This window comes from Aspergillus homomorphus, assembly GCF_003184865.1.
Source record: "Aspergillus homomorphus CBS 101889 unplaced genomic scaffold BO97scaffold_37, whole genome shotgun sequence".
Taxonomy (NCBI): Eukaryota; Fungi; Ascomycota; class Eurotiomycetes; order Eurotiales; family Aspergillaceae; genus Aspergillus; species Aspergillus homomorphus.
Genome location: NW_020291923.1, coordinates 238,352 through 257,775, shown reverse-complemented (window position 1 = coordinate 257,775; position 19,424 = coordinate 238,352). Strand labels below are relative to the sequence as shown.

At 52.6% G+C, this 19,424-nt stretch overlaps 7 protein-coding genes and 1 non-coding gene across 8 annotated transcripts; 3 read left to right on the top strand and 5 right to left on the bottom strand.

The window, feature by feature from the left end:
* Nucleotides 1-1,877: 1,877 nt before the first annotated feature.
* On the top strand, nt 1,878-3,951 carry BO97DRAFT_458122 (aminoglycoside phosphotransferase family protein; the record flags this gene model as incomplete). Its single annotated transcript, XM_025699219.1, has 5 exons — nt 1,878-1,904; nt 1,950-2,486; nt 2,628-2,840; nt 2,887-2,949; nt 2,996-3,951. The coding sequence occupies 5 exons, from the start codon at nt 1,878-1,880 to the stop codon at nt 3,452-3,454; spliced, it is 1,299 nt and encodes a 432-aa protein (XP_025548707.1). The 3' UTR covers nt 3,455-3,951.
* Nucleotides 3,952-4,266: 315 nt separating this feature from the next.
* On the bottom strand, nt 4,267-4,363 carry BO97DRAFT_t220. Its single transcript has one exon. It is a non-coding gene; the product is annotated as a tRNA-Arg (tRNA).
* Nucleotides 4,364-4,443: 80 nt separating this feature from the next.
* Nucleotides 4,444-6,364, bottom strand: BO97DRAFT_167142 (putative 3-beta hydroxysteroid dehydrogenase/isomerase family protein). Its single transcript, XM_025690267.1, has 3 exons — nt 5,894-6,364; nt 5,178-5,823; nt 4,444-5,099 (listed from the first exon to the last, which is right to left on the bottom strand). Exons 1-3 carry the CDS (start codon nt 6,117-6,119, stop codon nt 4,514-4,516), a joined length of 1,458 nt encoding a protein of 485 aa, XP_025548706.1. The 5' UTR covers nt 6,120-6,364; the 3' UTR covers nt 4,444-4,513.
* A 1,263-nt stretch (nt 6,365-7,627) lies between these two features.
* On the bottom strand, nt 7,628-8,744 carry BO97DRAFT_436843 (ankyrin repeat domain-containing protein; the record flags this gene model as incomplete). Its single annotated transcript, XM_025697813.1, has 2 exons — nt 7,628-7,642; nt 7,791-8,744. The coding sequence occupies 2 exons, from the start codon at nt 8,742-8,744 to the stop codon at nt 7,628-7,630; spliced, it is 969 nt and encodes a 322-aa protein (XP_025548705.1).
* Nucleotides 8,745-11,258: 2,514 nt separating this feature from the next.
* BO97DRAFT_167049 (MFS transporter) lies at nt 11,259-13,765 on the top strand. Its single transcript, XM_025690266.1, has 4 exons — nt 11,259-11,867; nt 11,938-12,314; nt 12,378-12,654; nt 12,722-13,765. Exons 1-4 carry the CDS (start codon nt 11,530-11,532, stop codon nt 13,443-13,445), a joined length of 1,716 nt encoding a protein of 571 aa, XP_025548704.1. The 5' UTR covers nt 11,259-11,529; the 3' UTR covers nt 13,446-13,765.
* On the bottom strand, nt 13,730-14,289 carry BO97DRAFT_310832 (nuclear telomere cap complex subunit Ten1; the record flags this gene model as incomplete). The annotated part of the gene is made up of 2 exons (XM_025691221.1): nt 13,730-14,066; nt 14,204-14,289. Coding segments are annotated over 2 exons (423 nt in total), but the record flags the coding sequence as incomplete, so codon positions are not given.
* Nucleotides 14,290-14,774: 485 nt separating this feature from the next.
* Nucleotides 14,775-15,979, top strand: BO97DRAFT_167031 (ESCRT-III subunit protein SNF7). Its single transcript, XM_025690265.1, has 4 exons — nt 14,775-15,050; nt 15,200-15,404; nt 15,459-15,667; nt 15,749-15,979. Exons 1-4 carry the CDS (start codon nt 14,876-14,878, stop codon nt 15,829-15,831), a joined length of 672 nt encoding a protein of 223 aa, XP_025548702.1. The 5' UTR covers nt 14,775-14,875; the 3' UTR covers nt 15,832-15,979.
* Nucleotides 15,980-16,488: 509 nt separating this feature from the next.
* On the bottom strand, nt 16,489-18,898 carry BO97DRAFT_396282 (nuclear localization protein Npl6). The gene is made up of 3 exons (XM_025694079.1): nt 18,797-18,898; nt 17,612-18,683; nt 16,489-17,556 (listed from the first exon to the last, which is right to left on the bottom strand). Exons 1-3 carry the CDS (start codon nt 18,843-18,845, stop codon nt 16,929-16,931), a joined length of 1,749 nt encoding a protein of 582 aa, XP_025548701.1. The 5' UTR covers nt 18,846-18,898; the 3' UTR covers nt 16,489-16,928.
* Between the last annotated feature and the right edge of the window lie 526 nt (nt 18,899-19,424).

The window sequence follows — 19,424 nt, the reverse complement described above, 5'->3', positions numbered from 1 at the left end:
GATGAGGAAATAATGGTCTTAGTCCCCAGGCTTACCGGATGGGCGGAAATTAATGGGGATCCATCCCATCATCCAGCGAGATTCGTGCAGTTCAGGAACCCACTTTCCACGGCATTTTACCTATCTATTCCATTCGGTTCAGCTGATATGCTGCGGGAGCGACAATCAAAACGAAGACCTGGGTGGTAACGAGCAATATGACACCGATCGCCCATCGTGTGCAGGAGCGGCATCACGACCACCGATACGAGGCAGACCGGTCAATCAATCACAATCTTCTCCGAGTAGAATCTTCGATGATAGATGTATCCTGCACATTTCACTCCCTCCGTGTCTCATTCTACTCCTTGCTGTGCGGACTTGAGATCCGAGCGAAGAACGATCGCAAAAGGGGCAGGGATACACACGGCACGAGTCAAGAAGTAAAAAAAGAAACGGGGTCAGGACAGGGCCAAACAAAGTATAGCGATGAAGGGAACCTTGGGTAGTGGGCCGAGCGAATTAAATCAGGTAAGTTATGGCTTGGGTAATTCTTCCATCATAGGGCGGACGTTCGGTCGTTGCAAGTCCTTTGGACGGGGGTAAGCATTGAGCGTCGAATGATAATTCGATGAGTGCTCATTGCCTCAGAGAAGCAAATGTTGAAAGGCCGATGGTTGCAAGAGTAGGAAACTCACGCGCCTATCAGCGATCGTGAATGAGACTCCAGAATGTAGAAAAGTAAAAAAAAGCAGCTGAAAAAGGGGGGGGCAGGGCGTCCCACTGTGTGCTGCTGTACGCCAGGGATTTTCGATACTCAGGATCCATGATTCAAGGTTAGAGCCGTTAAGTGCCATGAATGGCTGCCTTAAAGTCTGTGGGGGGGAAAAATGTCACGCTGACAGCCAGCCAATTTTGGCCGGTCCGAGAACCTGGGAAAGCTTTGGGAGTTTTAGTCAGAATTTGGATGACTGTGGCTGGCCGTTTGGGCTGGTCTCCGGCCGATCGGGTCAATCTTCTCAATCTGATATTTGAAGCTTCCAGCAGGTATAGCCATAGTCAGCCTGTGGCAGTCTGTCGCTTAGTAGCTAGATGCGTAGCGGCGCAGCCAAGCGACAAGGAAAATCTGCATTCTGCGGTGCAAGCAAGGTTCATTCGATAATCGTCGCCTTACCTCAACTGTACAAATGCCTGACACTCGCTCCACTTCAACCATTTAAAGTAAAGCCCCGATTTGCCCGATCCCGAAAGATTTATACATCACCCACAGCTCGTCTGGCAACAAATGATACCCGTACTAGCCAATGTCCAGAAGATCATCCCGGTCAAATTTAATGCGCTGAGCTAGACTACATGATATGTCAATTATCAGGTCCTACTCCTTCGTCATTTGATGACACTATGACTGCCTATATGACTGCTGCACATTCGGCAACCTGCTCTCGGCCTCGTTTAGCACTATTCTATCACTATACCTGAATGTTTCATCTGGATTCCTGGAATTGTCACGGCGTAGTCCGAGCGTCAAGGATTGATCACCAGCCAACCTAACCATCCAACACACTGATACTCGTGCGCCTTTAGTAACTCCACATGATTTGCAATGCTGCCTAACTAGATCTCAGACCTAGATGTCAAATATGCAATTGTCACTACTGAGAGAACAGTATGTTGATCGCGGAAGAGTTTGAATGTGCTGCCCATCGACTTCTTCGGGCCTATCACTTCGGCCGACATATTCTATTACCCCGACAAACCATAGTGTGGTCGGAGGCATACTTTACATCAGAATATATCAATCACCATGTGCTTCACAGCTCACTGCTAGCACGCACACGCTAATCGACGCATTATCTTTACCTCTTCGCACCTGACCGCGAGTTTCAGTCCCGATGACCATGACCGAATGCACCCCATCTCAAAAGGTCGTCGTGCGTAATATAATGGCCACCCAACCACAAAAAGCGAAGATCTTCACCTACACATCCTTTAACATCTCAGCCCTACTGTCAATTGCAAAGTCGATACGAAAGAAACGATGCACTTGCGACGAATCGCAACGGCCCATGGGGGGCAGTTTCAACTGGGCCATCTTCCTTGTCTTCGAGGACGGAGTTGAATGGGTATTCCGGCCGCCGCGGACAGCGTTCGGGCTTCGAAAAGACACTGCAAGAGAGGTGCTGGTGAGCGGCGTGACGACCCTCAAATACATTAAACAGGTTGGGAGCATCCCTGTTCCCGAGATCTATGCGTTCAGCCCTAACAGTCAGAATGGGGTTGGTGTGCCGTACATGTTGATGAGCAAGGCTCCCGGTGTCCCTCTCAGTACCTATCAGTGGAGCGATGAGACAATCGGGAGCTCTCCCTCCGCAACCCTAACCATAGCCCAGAAACAGAAGACTATGGAACAGCTCGGCGAGATGTATGCGCATCTGTCGAATATCCGTTGCGACAAAACAGGCTCCATGTATCCACAATACGAAGAAGGAGGAAAATCCTCCTATAGGGTGGGAAATGCCTCTACCCGACACTGATTTAGCAAGGCCGCGATGAATTCAAGGAAAGAGCAACTATCCCGCGGGGCCCGTTCCCAGCCGCAGCGGCATTCTATCACGCCCTCGTGCTGGCATTTCGCGCCCATGTGCAAGAGCTACGCCCCGGAGTACGGGGACAGCCAGGCCTACCGAACTGCCACCGATCGATGGAACGACTACGTCGCCGTGGAAGCCAAAGCCGAAAGTATGCCGAACAGACTGGACTACACGTCGGTAGGCCAGTCGCTGCAAGAGAAGATCCCCGCGCTGGTCGAGCGCGATCGTCCCCTTGTCACCACATGTCCGGGGGCGACGAGCCTTCCCGCTGTGCCATCCCGACCTCAGCGCTCAGAATATCTTCGTGGATGACCAGCTGAATATTACTTGCGTTCTTGACTGGGCGTTCGCGTCGTTCGTGCCCCCGTCTCTGCTGCTCGTGACTCCGCCACTGCCCCATCCGCGAGATCGGCCCCCGCCACCAGGTTCTGGTAGAGCCTTTCGTCAGGGCCTTTGTCGCTGCGCACGGCTTCGATGGAGCGGTCGATGCGCCACGGCAACTACTCCCCAGTGGCTCTGTTCTCTGGGCATTCGCCCGGCTCGTCAATCTCGATGGCCTTCAAGATTATGTGTACTTCTCGGAATTTCTCCACCACTTCATTGGCAAACAGCACGAGGAGGAGGAGGAAGAGGAGGAGGCTATCCACCTGCATCTCCGTCGGATAAAGGACTGTGAGGAGTACCAAGAGGCGTCTCGCATCCTCTCAGCCTACGATGAAGAAAATCCCCGTAAACCGGATGAAAAGCACTATTTCACCTGCGTGGGTCGCGAACGATTCGCGGTATCCCAGCATCTGACGGTGATGGCAGAATTGAATCCAACCTTTGTAGCGGATCGGCGACTCTGGAAATGGATCGCACAGTATCTGCGGGAGAGAGAATGATAAAGTGTACCGCCCAATCGGTACGTTGTGATAGGAGTCGGAAGCGCAGCTTGGGCGAAGCGAACGTACTCCGCTTGAGGAGATGTCGTTTCCAAAATATGTCGATTCCAGAATATCCACCGCTCCATACTATAGCCCGGCTTTCCCTGCGCCCTGTCGGAAAAAATGGCCGCGGGCCAGGGTCTCAAGACACGTTCACCCGTGCCGTGCCGGCCATGCTTGTTCAGCTCGGGCGATTCACCATCAGGATAGTGCTGCCGACCCGTTGATTTGGCCCGATGATGTCGGGTGGAATACCTAGTGTCTTTTCTTCCGGTTCGCTTGCCAAAGCCTCAATACCTTAGATCTGGGTCTTTTCGTGTATGCGAGGAACGAACGGCGGATTCAGACGGTGCTGGTGGTTGGTGAGAAATGGGCCGTGTTGACTGCGAAGGATTTGGGATATCAGGATAAGGCGTTGAAGATGAAAGTGCCGGAGTACTATGCGCCTGGCGAGAGACTGTGATTTGTTTGCATCTGGGGATTGATTGATGGCTTCCTTTTTGGTGTTGAATGGTACCTATCTAGTAGTCTTTCGGTCTCTATGTATTAATGAGTCTCAAGCTCCAATCTGATATACTACTGATCGTTCTCCTATCGGGTCAATCCTCCTGGCATTGTATGCCCAATAAGGTCCGCCAACTCGCCCCGCTCCAAGCCTATATACATAATATCGGCGTGTATGTATGGCAGCAGTGCCTGGCTTCAGGATCCTACCGCATGACGCCCTCATGACGCTATCACCGAGCAGCGAGTCGAAAAAGAAAAAGAAATGCCGCGACTGGGACTCGAACCCAGAATCTGCACTCCACCCGCTAGGTATAAGACCCCGGGGGCTCTGCAATGTTAATACCACTACACCACCGCGGCCATGTTGTTGAAGTAGCGGTAGCAAAACATCCTCGTATACCCGGACCCACTTTGTGTTGATGCCTCAGGCCGAAGCTTTTTTTAAGTGTGTCGCGCAGGTGGCAACGCTTCCTCAAGGCCACTTTTCGTAAATACAGGGTCCCCAACGGCTTATAACTTTGAAGGAGGTACAGCAAGGTTCACATCCACGCCTCCCTCGGAAATACTCACCATCCCCTTCCTCGAAGCCTCCTCCGCGGCCTTCACGTCCGCTCGCCGGTTCCAATCTTCTAGCTGCTTGCACATCCCGTACAAGGTGCCGATCGGCGGCGCATATCCCAGTCCACCCTGTTCGGGACTCTTGCGCGCCCGCGCATCGTCCGCGATGACATGCACGTTCGAGATGGCGAACAGTCCCGGTTGGAGCTGCGTTAGATCGCCCTGCACCGGCGGGAGCAGCCGGGGGAGATGCAGCTGCAGGAGCGAGTACCACTCGATGAGGTAGGAGACCAGGAAGAAAGGGATCGCGGGCACACGGCGAAAGCTGACGGGGGTCTTGGCGAGGGTCATGAGCAGGAGGTGGACGTCGCTGAAGGTGATGGCGGGGTTGGGGTCGGTAACGAGGAAGGCCTGACCGCCGATATTGGGCAGCTGCCTGGGATTGGCGGTGTGCTCGAGCAGACGTTGTTCGTAGAGAAGGTGCGCGATCGAGACGTTCTCCGCGTTGACGAAGTTTTGGGCTACAGAGTAGGTCCAGCTTTCGAGAAGAAAATGTAGGTTAGGATGGGTTTGGTTTTCAGAAGCGCGAGGGTATAGGGCTGGGAGGTCTTCTTACGTCGGGTTTTCACCGGCCTGCAGATACATTGTGGTTACGGCTGGGCTATTGTCTTCGCCAATGCCGTAGATGCCGTTGGCTGGTCGGATGCAGCCCGTGCGAAAGTTGGATTCTAGGTCATCCGCTGCGCGGACGATGGACTCGGCTTCGGCTTTGGAGACGGCGTAGTTGCCGAAGAAGTCGTAGTGGTCCTCAGGAAGGGGGGTCGAGTCGCTGATGACTTGAATCATGTGTTTAGGGGTCTTCCGCCACGGCGGAAGCCAGAAGGAGGCACGGCGCAGAGCCACTGAGCCGGATGAGGTGGAAATGAAACAGCTGGCGCCGTGTTCCTTAGCGGCATTCAACAAATTGACGGTGCCGTTGACATTCACGTTGCGGCAACGGGAGAGGAAGGCTTTGTGACGTTCGGCTGGCCTGATTACTGCCGCATTGTGGTACACAGTCAACGGGAGGGCTGCCACGTCCTCAGGCCATGGGTGTGCGAAGGCGCTCGACACAGCCTCCTTGTCAACAATGTTGGTCTTGAAGAACGTGACTCCTTGATCGAGAATGTCGCGACGAGGGGGTTGGAGGTCCAAGACCCGGATTGCTGCTGGATTCTCGCCGCGGGAAAGCAGATGTGTGACAATCCAGTTCCCGACAAGTCCTAGCATGTGTTAGAACTTACTCTCCCGTCGGCAAGCGGTTTATTATGCAGTCCAGGATTATAGACCTACCGGATCCGCCAATCACGATATAACGCCGGTTTTGCTTGGGAGGCAGACTGCTTTCCACATCTACCGGGTTGCGAATCGCATCCTCATAGGCGTCCCTGATTTCCTTGGCTGTCCAGCGATGAGGAGACAGAAGGCGGACTTCCTCTGGCAACTCGGTCAAACCTCGATTGACATGATAGAGATAGAGAAGGGTTAGGCCAGAGACGGCGACTATTGCAGGAAACATGACCAAGAGCCAGGCTACAATGAGCACAGAGTATCTCCGGGGCTATACAAGTATCATAGGAACAGTACCCCTAAGACACGGACAATTGGAGAGATATTCGAGGCAAGACCAAGATATTTAGTTCCAGCTATAAAGCCGGGCCCCTGATGCAGGGGCCATCAGGGCCCATCGGGGCCAGCAGCATGGCGTTCCGAGCCATGGAAAGCGAGTTCGCTTCGAACGGAGGTCCCGATTTTAGTTTCTTCGGTTAGAAAACGAAGCCAGTGATCCACAAGCCATTCGTTGGCTGACCGGAGAATTCAGCCGGTTTGAGAAGTGGAAGTATGGAGCTTTCCGTCTATACTAAAATGAGAAAGGAAGGAGATCTTGCACAACTTGGCGCAGTGCGTGCTCTATCCCGCGGCGGCCGCGGAACGCTGAGATTTTCGATGAGAGTGAGTTCGCGGTCATCCATGGCTAATGCGATTGCATTGTGGCATGACCCATCCTGCCTAATGTGGCTCCTGATCATTGCTTGTTGACCGGCAACTGCTCTTCAGCCCCTTATTTGCAGGAGAGTGACGATAACCTTGAAGTGAGTGAGTGTGGTTGTCTCGGGTAGGTAGATTCATCAGTGAACTGAGAAGAATCCAGACCGTGTCACATGGGAGCACGTGATCTTTCATAAAATGGGCCGATCTCTTGTTCGGACAGATTCCGAGCAGGACTGGGTCTTCACTCCATTCAAGGTTAAAGGTCCGAGTCTCCATCAGAGACATATCTAAACTTACCACAAGTTGTCGCTGTCGGTCAATATCTCGGAACTTTACTACAAGAGCGCAGATGAAATAGTTTGTGAAAGATACCGCTATATCGGCTGAACAAGCCGATGGTCTAGAAATGCTGCATATCTCACCCAGTGGGCTTCGCTGATTCCTTCTAGAACATGGCTCAATACCCTCCCTCCTCATTCTCCCCCAGACTATCGATCTGCTGCTGTTACTGGCACTTGGACTCCGCAGCTCGAGCATTTGTGATGCATTGAAGTGGTATTGTTAAAAGAACAACTTGTGAGCGGGCTACTATATATTATCTGCAGTGAGATTCGAATATGTCAAACCGAACCACTTGGCAACATCAGCAAGGAAACATTCGAGGGAGAATTGACTGACCACAAGAGTGGCTGTTGAATCCCCTTCGATATCATATCTTATCGCTGATGCATCGACAGGCTACATGACATTGGTACTCTGCATCATTTATCCATATTATGTCTACACGCCCATTACATATCTCGGATAAAGTAGTATGACTGAAGTCTTACTCATTGCCCTAACAAGCCGCTTGTCATTTTCCCGGTTCTGTACACTTTCATCGAAGCCCTATCTTGTTACTAGATTTTACGTCCAAAGCCCCAAAGTATATAAAGCTATTACAGCAGAGTACTTCTAGGAACATTTCAACTCATACAAAAGCGGGAAACAAACAATTTTTTTGGTATTTTTTTTCTCTGAAACTAACTAACAAGCCTACCACAACAGCAACTAATTTCAAATAAACAATTAACCACAAGAGACAATAACCTCAGCATAAAAGCCAACTTTCCCACCATCCAAACCCATCCCGCAACCAAGGGCCATGATATTCACACACAGCCAGTACAACTAATCAAGCCCTCGAAGAAGGACAGACCTTACCAGGGCCAGGCTTGCCTTTCTCGGGATCATCCAGCCACTCCATCTCGTAGACATTATAGTTGATGAGCATGACCTCGATCTTGCCCGCATTGGCATCGATCAGGAAGGTATCGATACCGTCCAGCACCTGCAGGTTATGGACCTTGTCGTGGTACTCCCAGCGCTCGGTGACCCAGCCCTGCTTGGGGACGACGTGGGTGCCGATGATGTTGTACTGGGTGGTGGGCAGCACGCTGTTGAGCAGGCGGGCGGACTCCTGGATGCCCTCGTGTTTGTAGAGGATGCGATCGAAGGTGCCGACGAACGCCATCTTGAGGTCCACGGAGTAGTTCCGGGTGATGTCCAGCGGGATATCGCCGATGTAGCGCAGCAGGATATGCTCCCAGTAGACCTCGGACACGGTGCGGCCGGTGTCGGCGGGGAGCTTGTTCGGATAGCCATCGATCAGGTACTTGAGGACCTCCGGCGGCGGCTTGCTGGCCTGGTCCTCGATATTGTCGGACATGACGCTGAACTGCGCGTTCAGCCAGTCCTCGCCCTTGGGCAGGCGCGGGTCCGTCACGATCAGCTCCGGGTGGTTCGCCACGATCCATTCGGCCACCGCCTTGTTGTCGTCGCCTTGGTCGAGCGTCAGTTTGAGGATCGTGTAGCTGCTGGCGTCGCGGATTGTCACGTCCGCGCCCTTGTCCGAGAGCAGCTTCACGGCCGACAGCTTGTTCGCGATCGCCGCCGCCATGATGGGCGTGATCCCGTTGCATGCCGCGCACTTCATGTTGAGGCGCTCGGGCTTCTCCGACAGCAGGCGCTTGATCTCTTCGATATCGTCCGCCTTGGCCGCCGCGAAGATGGGATCGCATTCGGTGATGCCATCTCCGCCTTTGGCTGCTTTGCCGTTGGCATCCTTGCTGATGACAGGAATGGGTCCGTTCTGCTGGGTTGTGAAAGGCATTTTCAAAGAGGCTGGTGGAGATCTTCGAGGTTTGCAATTGATTCTTAGAGTTGTTTGTCTGGCTTCCTTCAGGTTGCGTGGATGGTGAATTCTATCTACCACCGTGAACTTCCCTCCTTTTATATTCGAATCTCCTTCTTTGAATCTAAAGGGCTTGCGACAATCCGCTGCACTTAACGGAGTCATGACGTTAAAGATGCAATTACCGACGCTACATGATACTGTGCCATTCGAGCTCGAAACTGGCAGTACCGTAGCAGGATGATGCAAGTGCTGGTCAAACGAACAGCCTCGACACTGAAAACGGAGGCCTGAGACATGATCTAAGTGTTGATCTACCTGAATCAGTGATGCTTCCGGCGAGGAGTCGAGGGCTAGAACGTATAGTCACTAGTAGTCCCACAGATATGTCTATAACCGCTAGAGCGGCGCTGGCAGGGTTGCTGGCAGACGTCATGACATGAACCGAAGTGTTAACAGAGTACCAATACATCTTCAAGAACTCCAAAGGAATAATGACCATCTGAATCTCCTGCATTCGGAAGTTACGTGTATTTCAAGACGATGAACCGTTGAACTGTGTGCAACAAGGTCGTGACGCTAGAACCAGACGTGGGTTGACTGGATACGCTAACTTGCGAGGTAGTATGCAGTATACTGTACGCAAACATGTCCGGAGGTATCCACTTCCACCGCAGGGTGAGTATGCCTCCTAACTAACCCAGCATGCTCTCTTGTCCAGCTCTACAGTCAATGAGATCACTGCCGATTCATCAAGAGCCATGGTCGCCGGCTCTGGCCTTGAAGTGCATCCACCGAACGATGATAAGCTGATTCTCGCGCCGGTAACGCCTCTAAGAGTATCTTTTGATTGGGTCTGCAAGCTCAGTTTAGTACGTCAGTGTTGGTCAGGCCTAGTTGCGCTATCCCGGTCAACGATTGAGTTACATTGAAGCTTCTTTACATAGACTGGATGACTGAACAATGATCAAGGCCAAGGTATTAGCAACGGCAAGGCTATCTGCATCGAGACGGCACACACATCCCTTTGCAATGCTGGTTAGTTGTAGTCATTAATGTCACTTCCGAGCGGAAGTCTATGGACCTATTGCCCCGGGCCCAGTCTAGATCAATCGAGCCAAAGCGTTTTCATTCAACCCCAGCTTGAACCGCTCATAAGTGACGAAACTGACATTGTACTGGTAGACGAAGATGTGTGAATGGTGTTGCATGAGGACTATGGGGGCACAGTGTGTCTTACGTAGTATCGATACTCTATTGTTGGCAAAGGGGTTGAAATGGCGCTCTGAAAGGGCTAGCATGAATCTGATCTGGAAACTTAAAAAAAGACAAGTCCTTCGAGTCCATCCGTAGAAAGTCCTCTGGGACAGTGATGAAGATATCGCAACCTTAAGAACAACCGAGAACCAGGCTTGTTCAAAATATTCTCCAGACGATACCGATGGTCCCAAGGCAACCAGAGCAGCGTGCTTTCTTTTCTCCAAGGGCTTCAGCCAACATTAGGCAACAACTAGTTTTCCGGTTGGGATAATGCACTCCTCAACCTAGTATGATTACCGGGGGGGAAGATGAGATGGTAGATGGAAATACCCAAGTCTGTCTAAATACGAGACAATCTTAACCATAGTTCCCGAAGAATACACAAATCCCTGATCCAAAATATTATCGGGTCTGCTAGTTGTTGACTATATGTCTGAGGAGGTAAAAAAGAGGTATAAATACGTATACATATAAAGAATGCAAATCCGCCAAACTGGAAAGAAGATACAGAGGTAAGTTCCATCACGGCAGCCCTACTCCAACTCCAGGCTACTCTCCCAAAGACTCGAATCGGCAAACCGGCACGGGCGGCAAATCGGACCCGAGCTGGGATCTCTGCCTAAGACCATTGATTGGCTGGCCTCTGTAAATAACTGTAATGCCCTTCCTTCCCCTCATGTTATTGCGTGGATGTTGATGTTAAGCACTCTATCTCCAGATTATTACCAGTGTCCACTGTCCCACGGGGATGACCCATGAGTTTATGGCCATGAGCTCCATCCTGATCTGGGGTAAACAACGGGGGCCTCGGAGAAAGAGCACTGACTTGAAAATCTCTCGAAAAATGCAATGCAAAGGAACCCAAATCTACCTTATTGGTATGGGTAGCAATCGAATTTCGAGACTAACCACTGCAGAGCCTCTTGGCACAGCCGGAGTGCCGATGGTCGAGTCATACTGAGTTGCGATACCGGTGATCAATCGACTGAGAAGATATCAATTTACGGGCAAAGTCTTATCAGCAGAGCTCATCGCCCCACTCTCTTGTTGCTTTCTCACCAATCTTCAGCCTGAATTATTTCTCTGGGCCGAATTTGCATAGGGTTTCTAGGGCCGTTAGTCTTTGCATTGCGTCGACCATGTCAATCCCACGCCTTTCAAGAGGGCTCGCTCCCGCTCCAGTGTCTGATCCCCTTTAGACTTGTATTCTTCAGCATGCTGGACTTCCCTAGCTTCTCTAAAGCCGAAACCCCCGGAGCCTTGTCACACCTGACCTCGGATGTTGTCTTTGTGGTAGATTCCTACGCCCTATGGTCATTCGATTGAGAGGATATAGCAATATTCCCGCCCCTTCTTCGTGGCTTTAAGGACGTTCAGCCTAGACAACTCCAACCCTAATCTTAATATCTAAGATATCACTATATAACGCGAGTTTCTGGGTTAGGAAGTCAGCTACAAGACTCATACCGTTGCCTCGGCTGTATCAAATTGCCGCACAAGGACCATGTCGTCCCCGCGAGATCCTGTCCCAGAGGACCACAAAACAATTCGGCATAGCGAGGAGGAGACCACCGCGAGATATGCTCACTCCGAGGCTGAAACGATGTCCTCCGACGAGACCAGCGACCAAATCGAGGCCTTAGTCAATATCAACACCCGAACATCACGCATCTCGATACCCTCATTGGCGCAAAGAGTAACCTCAATCGGTACTACCGGGACCGCCGACCCGGACTATGAGGTCGACTGGGAAGACGAATTCGACCGGACCAACCCGAAGAATTGGTCTCTGGGGTACAAAGCCATGGGGATGACGTTCCTTTCGTACAATACGCTGATTATGTGAGTCGCCCTGATGTGTGTGCCCTACACCCAGCCAAGGCGATACCCGCAGGATTGACGCGGAAACCAGCGTTCTTTATTCGACCTCATATACATCTGGAATTCCACAGATCGGCGCCGAATTCGGCGCGTCGAATACAGTGGTCACCCTGGGATTGACCATGTACCTGATCGGGCTCGCCATCGGATCGATGTTCATGGCTCCGCTGAGCGAGCTCTACGGACGCAAACCGGTCTCGATCGGCTGCCTGGCGGTCTTCACGATTCTGATCGTTCCGTGTGCGGTCAGCAAGAACCTGGCCACCCTGATAGTCTGTCGGTTCCTCGGCGCGCTGTTCGGCAGCGTGATGATTTCCACGGCGCCGGGGATGGTCGCGGATCTCGCGCACGACGATCAGCGTGCGCTGGCCATGTCGATCTGGAGTATCGGCCCCCTCAACGGTCCAGGTATGTGCAGGCTTTTCCAGCATCCCCAGAGACAGGATCGGAGTATGCTGACTAGGCACACAGTAATCGGTCCGATTGTTGGAGGGTTCGTGACGCAATATCTGGGTTGGCGCTGGATGGATTGGATCGCTTTGATCCTGTCCGGGGTTGCGTTGCTCCTCTCGTGTATACTAAAGGAGACGTACGAGCCCATTATTCTTCAGAGGAAGGCGGCCCGTTTGCGGAAAGAGACAGGGGATTCGCGGTGGTGGTGCCGGTACGACCAGAAGGCTAGTTTACAGGAGTTGCTGAAGGTCAATCTGAGCCGCCCGTTCGTTATGGCTGTCACGGAGCCTATTTGGTAAGCTAAGCTATACCGTCAACACCCTTCCCCCAACGAACGAGACTCACCCGATACCGTATCACAGTATTTTCTGGAACATCTACATCGCAATCGTCTACGGCATCTTATACCTCTGCTTCACAGCCTACCCGATCGTTTTCCGCCAGATCCGCGGCTGGTCTCTCGGCCTATCCGGCCTGGCCTTCCTGGGCATCGGGATCGGGTGTCTCGTCACCATCGCTTGCGAACCTCTCATCCGCCGCATGATCAACAGCCACAAAATTGACCCGGAAACCGGAAAACCCGCCCCCGAGGCCATGGTGTCAATCGTCTGCATCTCCGCGCTTCTGATCCCGGCCGGCGAGCTCTGGTTCGCGTGGACCGGCTCCCCGGCCTCCGTGCATTGGATCGTCCCCATTCTGGCGGGCATCCCCTTCGGTGCAGGCAACACGGGCGTGTTTATTTATGCGACGAACTATCTGGCTGGTAGCTATGGTGTCTACGCGGCCTCGGCTATGGCGGGCAACTCGGTCATTCGCAGTATTCTGGGCGGTGTGTTGCCCCTGGTGGGAACGTATATGTACCAGGGCATTGGCCCGAACTGGTCTGGTACGTTGCTGGGGTTGTTGGAGGTCCTTATTGTTCCGATCCCGGTTGTGTTCTATAAGTATGGGTACAAGATTCGGGAGAAAAGCACTCTCATTCGAAGGATGCAGGAGGACAAGAAGCATCTGGAGCTGAAGCGTAAGCGACAGATGCAACGAGGGGACAGAGGGATTGTGACGGAGAAGACGAAGATGGACGTTTAACCTGACGGGCATTTGACGGCAATGGAAAGTCTGGGAACGCATGATTCGGTGGGGAAAACAAAGCAACATACCCAAGATAGTGTTCTTTTGGCATGACTGAAAGAGCTTAGCATTGAGTCTTGGTTCGAATAATTCCTCTCAACACCATTATCGTCTCCCAAGTCCGGCCGTTGTTCAGGCGCGCCCGTAGCATAGCTCTAGACCATCATAGCCCACACCCACCCACCATGCAAACAAACCTTGAAGTCAGAAAGCAATAGCCATTCTACCTTCAACTAACTCACTCTCCTCACCCGCCGTTCAACCTCCAACGACTCCTGCAAAATCCGCTCATACTCCCCCAGCGCGACCGCCCCCGCCGGAATCACCAGCACCGCCTCGATATATACATCTGGAAACACGAAGGCAGGTGCAGCATCAGCATCGGCTGCATCTCTTCTTCGCCTTCGCACATACCCAAGCACGCTCACCCACGCCCCCACGCGCAGTTCCGTTGATGTGACGGATTCCAGCACGGCATTGATGTCGACCAGCACAGACGGAGGCTGCTGCGGAGGTTTACGGTGGGGGTAGTTGTGCTCTAGGATGAGGTGCCCTGTGGGGGTCAGGTAGGTTCTCACGCTGGGGAGTGGGTTAGTTATGGTTCTACATGTATGTCAAGCTCAAGAATGCGTGGTAACGGGACATGCGTGGATGCGGGCTTATGTGTGCGTCTACATGAGAAAGGCGAGGCAGATAGATAAGGAAGCTCCACGCACCAGCCGAGGAATCGGACTTTCGAGTCAATCGGGTGGGATGGGAGGTCGGAGAGAAAGCTGCGGGTCGACGGAAGGGGGGCGTTCATCCCTTCAGACTATTGAGAGGTTCCAACCTCATGGCATCGTTGTCTGCATAGTTATTCGGAAGGACTCTCGTAGAAATGCAATAACTATTGGCTAGTAGATGGAAAAGCGATAAACGCCGGCAGGAATGACGGGGAAATGGCACGTGACAGACGGGCCCCGATAGGCTTAGCGCGTATGTCATAGGGCCAACGAGGGGAAAAGTGACCAACCCAGGCGGATATCATCTCTCTCTCTCTCTGTTTCTACCTTTGTTCAAACTTTCATATCTTGGTATTCGAACTGTGCTGTACAATACTTGGTCTTCTGGTTTAGCTCAGGTAGACCCGCAAATTTCTTTCCCTCTTGTTCTCTTCAGTGCCAATCACCCGAATCCGATCTGCTAAGAACAACCCCAACAACAGCTATCGCCTTGCGAACCTCATCCCACTTCCCCCCGTCGACCGCCTTTCATCCCACTCCAACAACACCCCCTCGAGGCTTTCATACCGCGAAATTGGTTCATAAGCGCAGGCACTCCTTGCCATAACCTTACCTTTTCTCACGCTACAAACCGACTGTCCCCATCTCACACCGTCCTTATCAACAATGTGGTCCTGGTTCGGCGGAGCGGCCGCGCAGAAACGGAAAGATGCGCCTAAGGAGGCGATCCTGATGCTCCGCGAGCAGCTGGATATGCTGCAGAAGCGCGAGAAGTACCTGGAGAGTCAGATGGAGGAGCAGGATGCGATTGCCAGGAAGAACGTGACGACGAACAAGACCGGTATGTTCCCGCATGGATCGAGTTGTTTAGGCGGGAGGAGGGAGGGGTGGGGCATGGGAGGTTACGGGGACCGGGAGGGGGATGATGCAGCAACAACAACAACCTTCTGCAAACACGACTGACTGACTTGCTTGTTTTATTGGAAACAGCGGCCAAGAATGCCCTTCGACGGAAAAAGAACCACGAGAAGAACCTCGAGCAGACGACCGCGCAGATCGTGCAGCTGGAGCAGCAGATCTACTCGATTGAGGCAGCGAACATCAACCAGGAGACTCTCAATGCGATGAAGGCGGCTGGCGCGGCCATGACGCAGATCCACGGCTCCATGACCATCGATAAGGTGGACGAGACGATGTATGTACCGGTTCGATGGGCTCAGGAGGCGCATAGCTAATCAAGGCACAACAGGGACAAACTCCGGGAACAGCACCAACTCAGCGAGGAGATCGCGACAGCCATCACAAGCAACTCCATCACCGAACAACCGGACGAGGCCGACCTGGAAGCCGAGCTCGAGGGTCTGGAGCAGGAGGCCATGGACGAGCGCATGCTCAAGACCGGCACGGTGCCCGTGGCAGACCAGCTCAACCGGTTACCCGCCGCAGCCAACGGAGAACGTAAGTCCCCTAACAACCCCTCTATTAATCTCATCACCGAACCACTTTCCCCTTGAAATGCAAAATCTAACCTACCCAAAGTCAAAACCCAACCCGCACACGCCGAGGAAGACGACGAGGAAGCAGAGCTGGAAAAGCTTCGCGCCGAGATGGCCATGGGATAAACCGGGGGGGGGTTCTTGTTCGGGCGCTGTGCCCCCCCCTCCCTTTTCTCTTCCTTTCTACTCTATATGCTTTCATCAAGAATATTTTGTGTCCTATGCACTGCGTCTCTTTCTTCAGTCATTGCTCTTTCATCCCCCCTTTCTCTCTTTTGCGTTTTGGAGTTGAGCTGCGTTGCGTTTGCGTTGCCCCTTTTTATTTCAACTAGTACTACTACTACAATGCATGATGGAATGAATGAATCAATGTCTAACTACAACTAAATACTATCTATGAATCTCCCAACCCTCTGATGTATTCATCTCACTGTACCTCGTGCATATAATCCAGTCACGGGTCGGGTCGGGTCAGGCCCATTGTCAGCTCGGCTATTCTGGATATATTGTCCACAGGTACAGAATACAAGGGAATGTCTGAAAAATAGGTAGCCGTGTTTTTTCATGTACAAAGCGGTCTACATTACTGAATAGTACTAGTCGTGACTCAGTAAGAATATACCCCCGGGATAGGCAGCCGCCTTCTACAGTGGCAGGCCCTAAGGAACCAGGCAGCCCTGCACTGAATCAGGCAGACACATATCGAGTCCAGAGAGAATAAAGCTAACGGCAGAATGAAAGTTCAAAAGGTCACGGGAAAGGTAGCGGCAGCATAAGTCAAGCCCTCAGTCAGCCATCAGATTAGAAAAGCTATTAATACACATTTCATAGACCCAATTGATCGATTGATTTTGAAATAGGGAACGCGCCAACTCCAAGGACATAAATCTTTTCTTGCAAAAGTAAATAAAGGAAAAAAAAAACCGTCAAAGCGCGTGAAAACCGGACACCTTCCACCCCCTTTCCTTGTGCCGAATAGGATCAAATTGGTTGTGTAAAAGGATGAAACACATGGATATGAAACGTATACCTGGGAAACGAAGACGCCGTTACATGATCAGTAGTCGGAAGGAGCGTTTATCGTGACATTTCTCTATCCGTTCCCGGGCAGCTTCTCGCACAGCACTCCAAAGAATAATGGGCACATTTTAGGGTGGCCAGTTATTCGGCTTGGCCTGCAGACTTAGCCGCGGGATCGGGGAAAAAAGATAGCGTGGCGCGCATCAAGGAAACCAGGCGTAGCTCTTGAGTGGATTGCTCCGGGCTCCGTCGGTGGCCTCGCTGGTCCATTTCGACTTCCATTCCAATTCATGCGCGGCAGCATCGAGAAGCGCTTCTTGGCAGTCGGGAGGAAGTTCCGCGAGGACTTCTGGGCTCATAAACTCAGCATGCTTGGGATCGGCGACACTGATGAACCCGTTGGAGCCGACATCGTGCACATCGCCGTCTGGTCCGGGAACGCCGAGGTTGGAATATGGGGGAGCTTCAAAGTGAACGTCGTGGATGGCGAAGCGACGAGATAGGGCCAGGGGAACGGAGGAGAAGATGGCGGGTTTTTCAGGAGCGGTGGCTTCGCTTGTTGTTGCTGTGTCGCTGGCCTCATTCATCGAGTCATCGCCATCATTGTCGGCCACAACGGCTGGCTCGTCGTTGTCTTTACCATTGGTCAACCGGAGAGTCGACAGTCCCTGTGCCAATCTACTTGCGACGCGCGGATCAGGCGGCGGTACACGCTCCCAGCGAGCATGCGAGGGCTGCATGATCTTGGGGTATTGCATGATGTTGGTGTGAATGTCGTATTGGCCCTCTAGGTTCATGCGACGTGCCTGAGATATAAGGCTATTGAAGTTGCTGCATCCATGAGATCAGCATCGCACAAGTGGTCAACACCAGAAGTTATACATACCTTGCTTCGCGCGCGTGCTCGAGCATCCAGTTATCGCCTGTAACAGTAACCTTGCGCTTCTTCGAATCCACGACCTTGCCGGTGGGCAAGGGAACTGAGGGCGTTGTGGTGTGGTAGACACTACTAGCTCCATGCCATGCAACATACTGGTTCTTGTTGTAGGGTTCTCCTGGGGGAGGAATCCTATCTTCGGGAACCGCAAGTTCACCCTCTACATCTCCCCGTTCTCTTGCTGCCTGGGTATGATAATCGTCGATAACCTTTTTCCCTCCCACAATGATCTTCGCGCCAAATTCCCGGAACACGGACCTGGCAGTAACGACACCGATGGCTCGGCCTTTGTAGGAGTGGGGGATGATTTCTCTTTCGATCAAATCGCGTTTGGCGTCATCGTCAATGATTATCTTGTACAGGAACTTGTGTTTCTGGAAGAACAAGTACGAATCCCTGAACCCGATGCAGCGAGCCGGCTCTGTAGACAACATGTATTTCCGATCGCCGCGGTTGAGAATCGTGAACACACGAACCCTATAATCGCGACCACCTAGCAGATTTCCGCACTTGTCGACCTTAGTTTCCCCCTCCGGGTCGTCAGGCAGAGCCACTTCATCGTCGATGACATCCATCATATTTCCTTCCTTGTCGATGGGAACCTGTGTAACATGCGACGGTCCTCGGTTGCGCGCCCATCGTCCACCGCTGGCAGCAGGTCGTCCTCGTCTCCTCTTGACGGGCGTGCTCACGTGAATCGGCGCAGGCGCAGAACCATCATCGGGCGTATCCCAGTCTGGGGGGCGGTTCTTGGGGGGACGTCCTATGCGCCGTTTGCGTGGGATGGCTGATATGCGACCTCCAGAGCGCGTCGGGGTTTCGCCTCGTGATGGCGCGTTGGAGTCTTGTGCCGGTGTTGCCGCCTCTTCGTCTTCCTGGACAGGATCTGTTTGGCCCTCCGCATCAGGATCCTTATCCGACGCATCCCTGAGATCTGCCATGGCCGGGGACGAGCCGCGCGACGGCGGGGCTTCAATCATTTCCTCATCAGAGGCATCGGGGAGCGGAGGTGCGGCATTCCCTAAAAGGAAATTAATATTCGCGCTCATCACTGATTCGATGTCGCACGCCTTGAAAACAATAGCAGCAGAACAGGAAAATGAGGCGCGTGGAAGGGCAGTGATATTGACATACTCATTGATTGAGCTGCTGCTTGGGCAGCTGCTCGAAGTTTGCGGGCCATCGTGAATGACAGCGAGGATGGGAAGGGAAGGAAAGGAACGGAACGCCAAACACAGTAAGGGCAGATCGGACTGACTGACTGGACGAAGAGGCCCTTCTTTGGACGTGCTGGAGACCGGCCGGGGTCGGACTTTGGTTTCCCCGATACGGCTGCATTACATCACGTGATCTTGCATCCCGCTATACCTCAGGCACCTATTAATCGCTGCCTTGCCACGTGCCGAGAATCCAATCTCTTCCTTCTTCCCCTTCTCCAATTTTTTTTTCCCTTTTCCCCCCATGGCGCGATCCGGTTGACAATCGCTGCAGAATGATGTCATTGTTCCTTTTGCCCCGTCGATCGCCGAAACTTAACTAGCTTGCATTGAGTTCTGATTTTCCGGAAACCTCCTTCACAACTGCTCGTCGCCCTTTCAATTGACATTTTCGGGGCTGCCCCTCGTGTATTGCTGTTGCTGTATGCGGGATTTTACGAGGATATTAAGAGGTGTACTTGATGAAGAGCAGGTCCAGGTGCACCGCATGCTGCTGGTCAGTAAGGGCTTGAGCGACCACCCAGGGGGCTATCGCGATAAGCTAA

What these genes read in the sequence shown, in the direction of transcription:
- BO97DRAFT_167142 (XM_025690267.1), bottom strand. Translation starts at nt 6,119, where the DNA reads ATGTTTCCTGCAATAGTCGCCGTCTCTGGCCTAACCCTTCTCTATCTC. An exon ending in TATCGTGATTGGCGGATCCG is followed by an intron (nt 5,824 to 5,893) that starts GTAGGTCTATAA and finishes AACACATGCTAG; the next exon opens with GACTTGTCGGGAACTGGATT. An exon ending in CAGGCCGGTGAAAACCCGAC is followed by an intron (nt 5,100 to 5,177) that starts GTAAGAAGACCT and finishes TCTTCTCGAAAG; the next exon opens with CTGGACCTACTCTGTAGCCC.
- BO97DRAFT_167049 (XM_025690266.1), top strand. Translation starts at nt 11,530, where the DNA reads ATGTCGTCCCCGCGAGATCCTGTCCCAGAGGACCACAAAACAATTCGG. An exon ending in CGGCCCCCTCAACGGTCCAG is followed by an intron (nt 12,315 to 12,377) that starts GTATGTGCAGGC and finishes CTAGGCACACAG; the next exon opens with TAATCGGTCCGATTGTTGGA. An exon ending in GCTGTCACGGAGCCTATTTG is followed by an intron (nt 12,655 to 12,721) that starts GTAAGCTAAGCT and finishes ACCGTATCACAG; the next exon opens with TATTTTCTGGAACATCTACA.
- BO97DRAFT_167031 (XM_025690265.1), top strand. Translation starts at nt 14,876, where the DNA reads ATGTGGTCCTGGTTCGGCGGAGCGGCCGCGCAGAAACGGAAAGATGCG. An exon ending in GATAAGGTGGACGAGACGAT is followed by an intron (nt 15,405 to 15,458) that starts GTATGTACCGGT and finishes AAGGCACAACAG; the next exon opens with GGACAAACTCCGGGAACAGC. An exon ending in CGCCGCAGCCAACGGAGAAC is followed by an intron (nt 15,668 to 15,748) that starts GTAAGTCCCCTA and finishes ACCTACCCAAAG; the next exon opens with TCAAAACCCAACCCGCACAC.
- BO97DRAFT_396282 (XM_025694079.1), bottom strand. Translation starts at nt 18,845, where the DNA reads ATGGCCCGCAAACTTCGAGCAGCTGCCCAAGCAGCAGCTCAATCAATG. An exon ending in AGCAGCAGCTCAATCAATGA is followed by an intron (nt 18,684 to 18,796) that starts GTATGTCAATAT and finishes ATTTCCTTTTAG; the next exon opens with GGAATGCCGCACCTCCGCTC. An exon ending in GAGCACGCGCGCGAAGCAAG is followed by an intron (nt 17,557 to 17,611) that starts GTATGTATAACT and finishes TCATGGATGCAG; the next exon opens with CAACTTCAATAGCCTTATAT.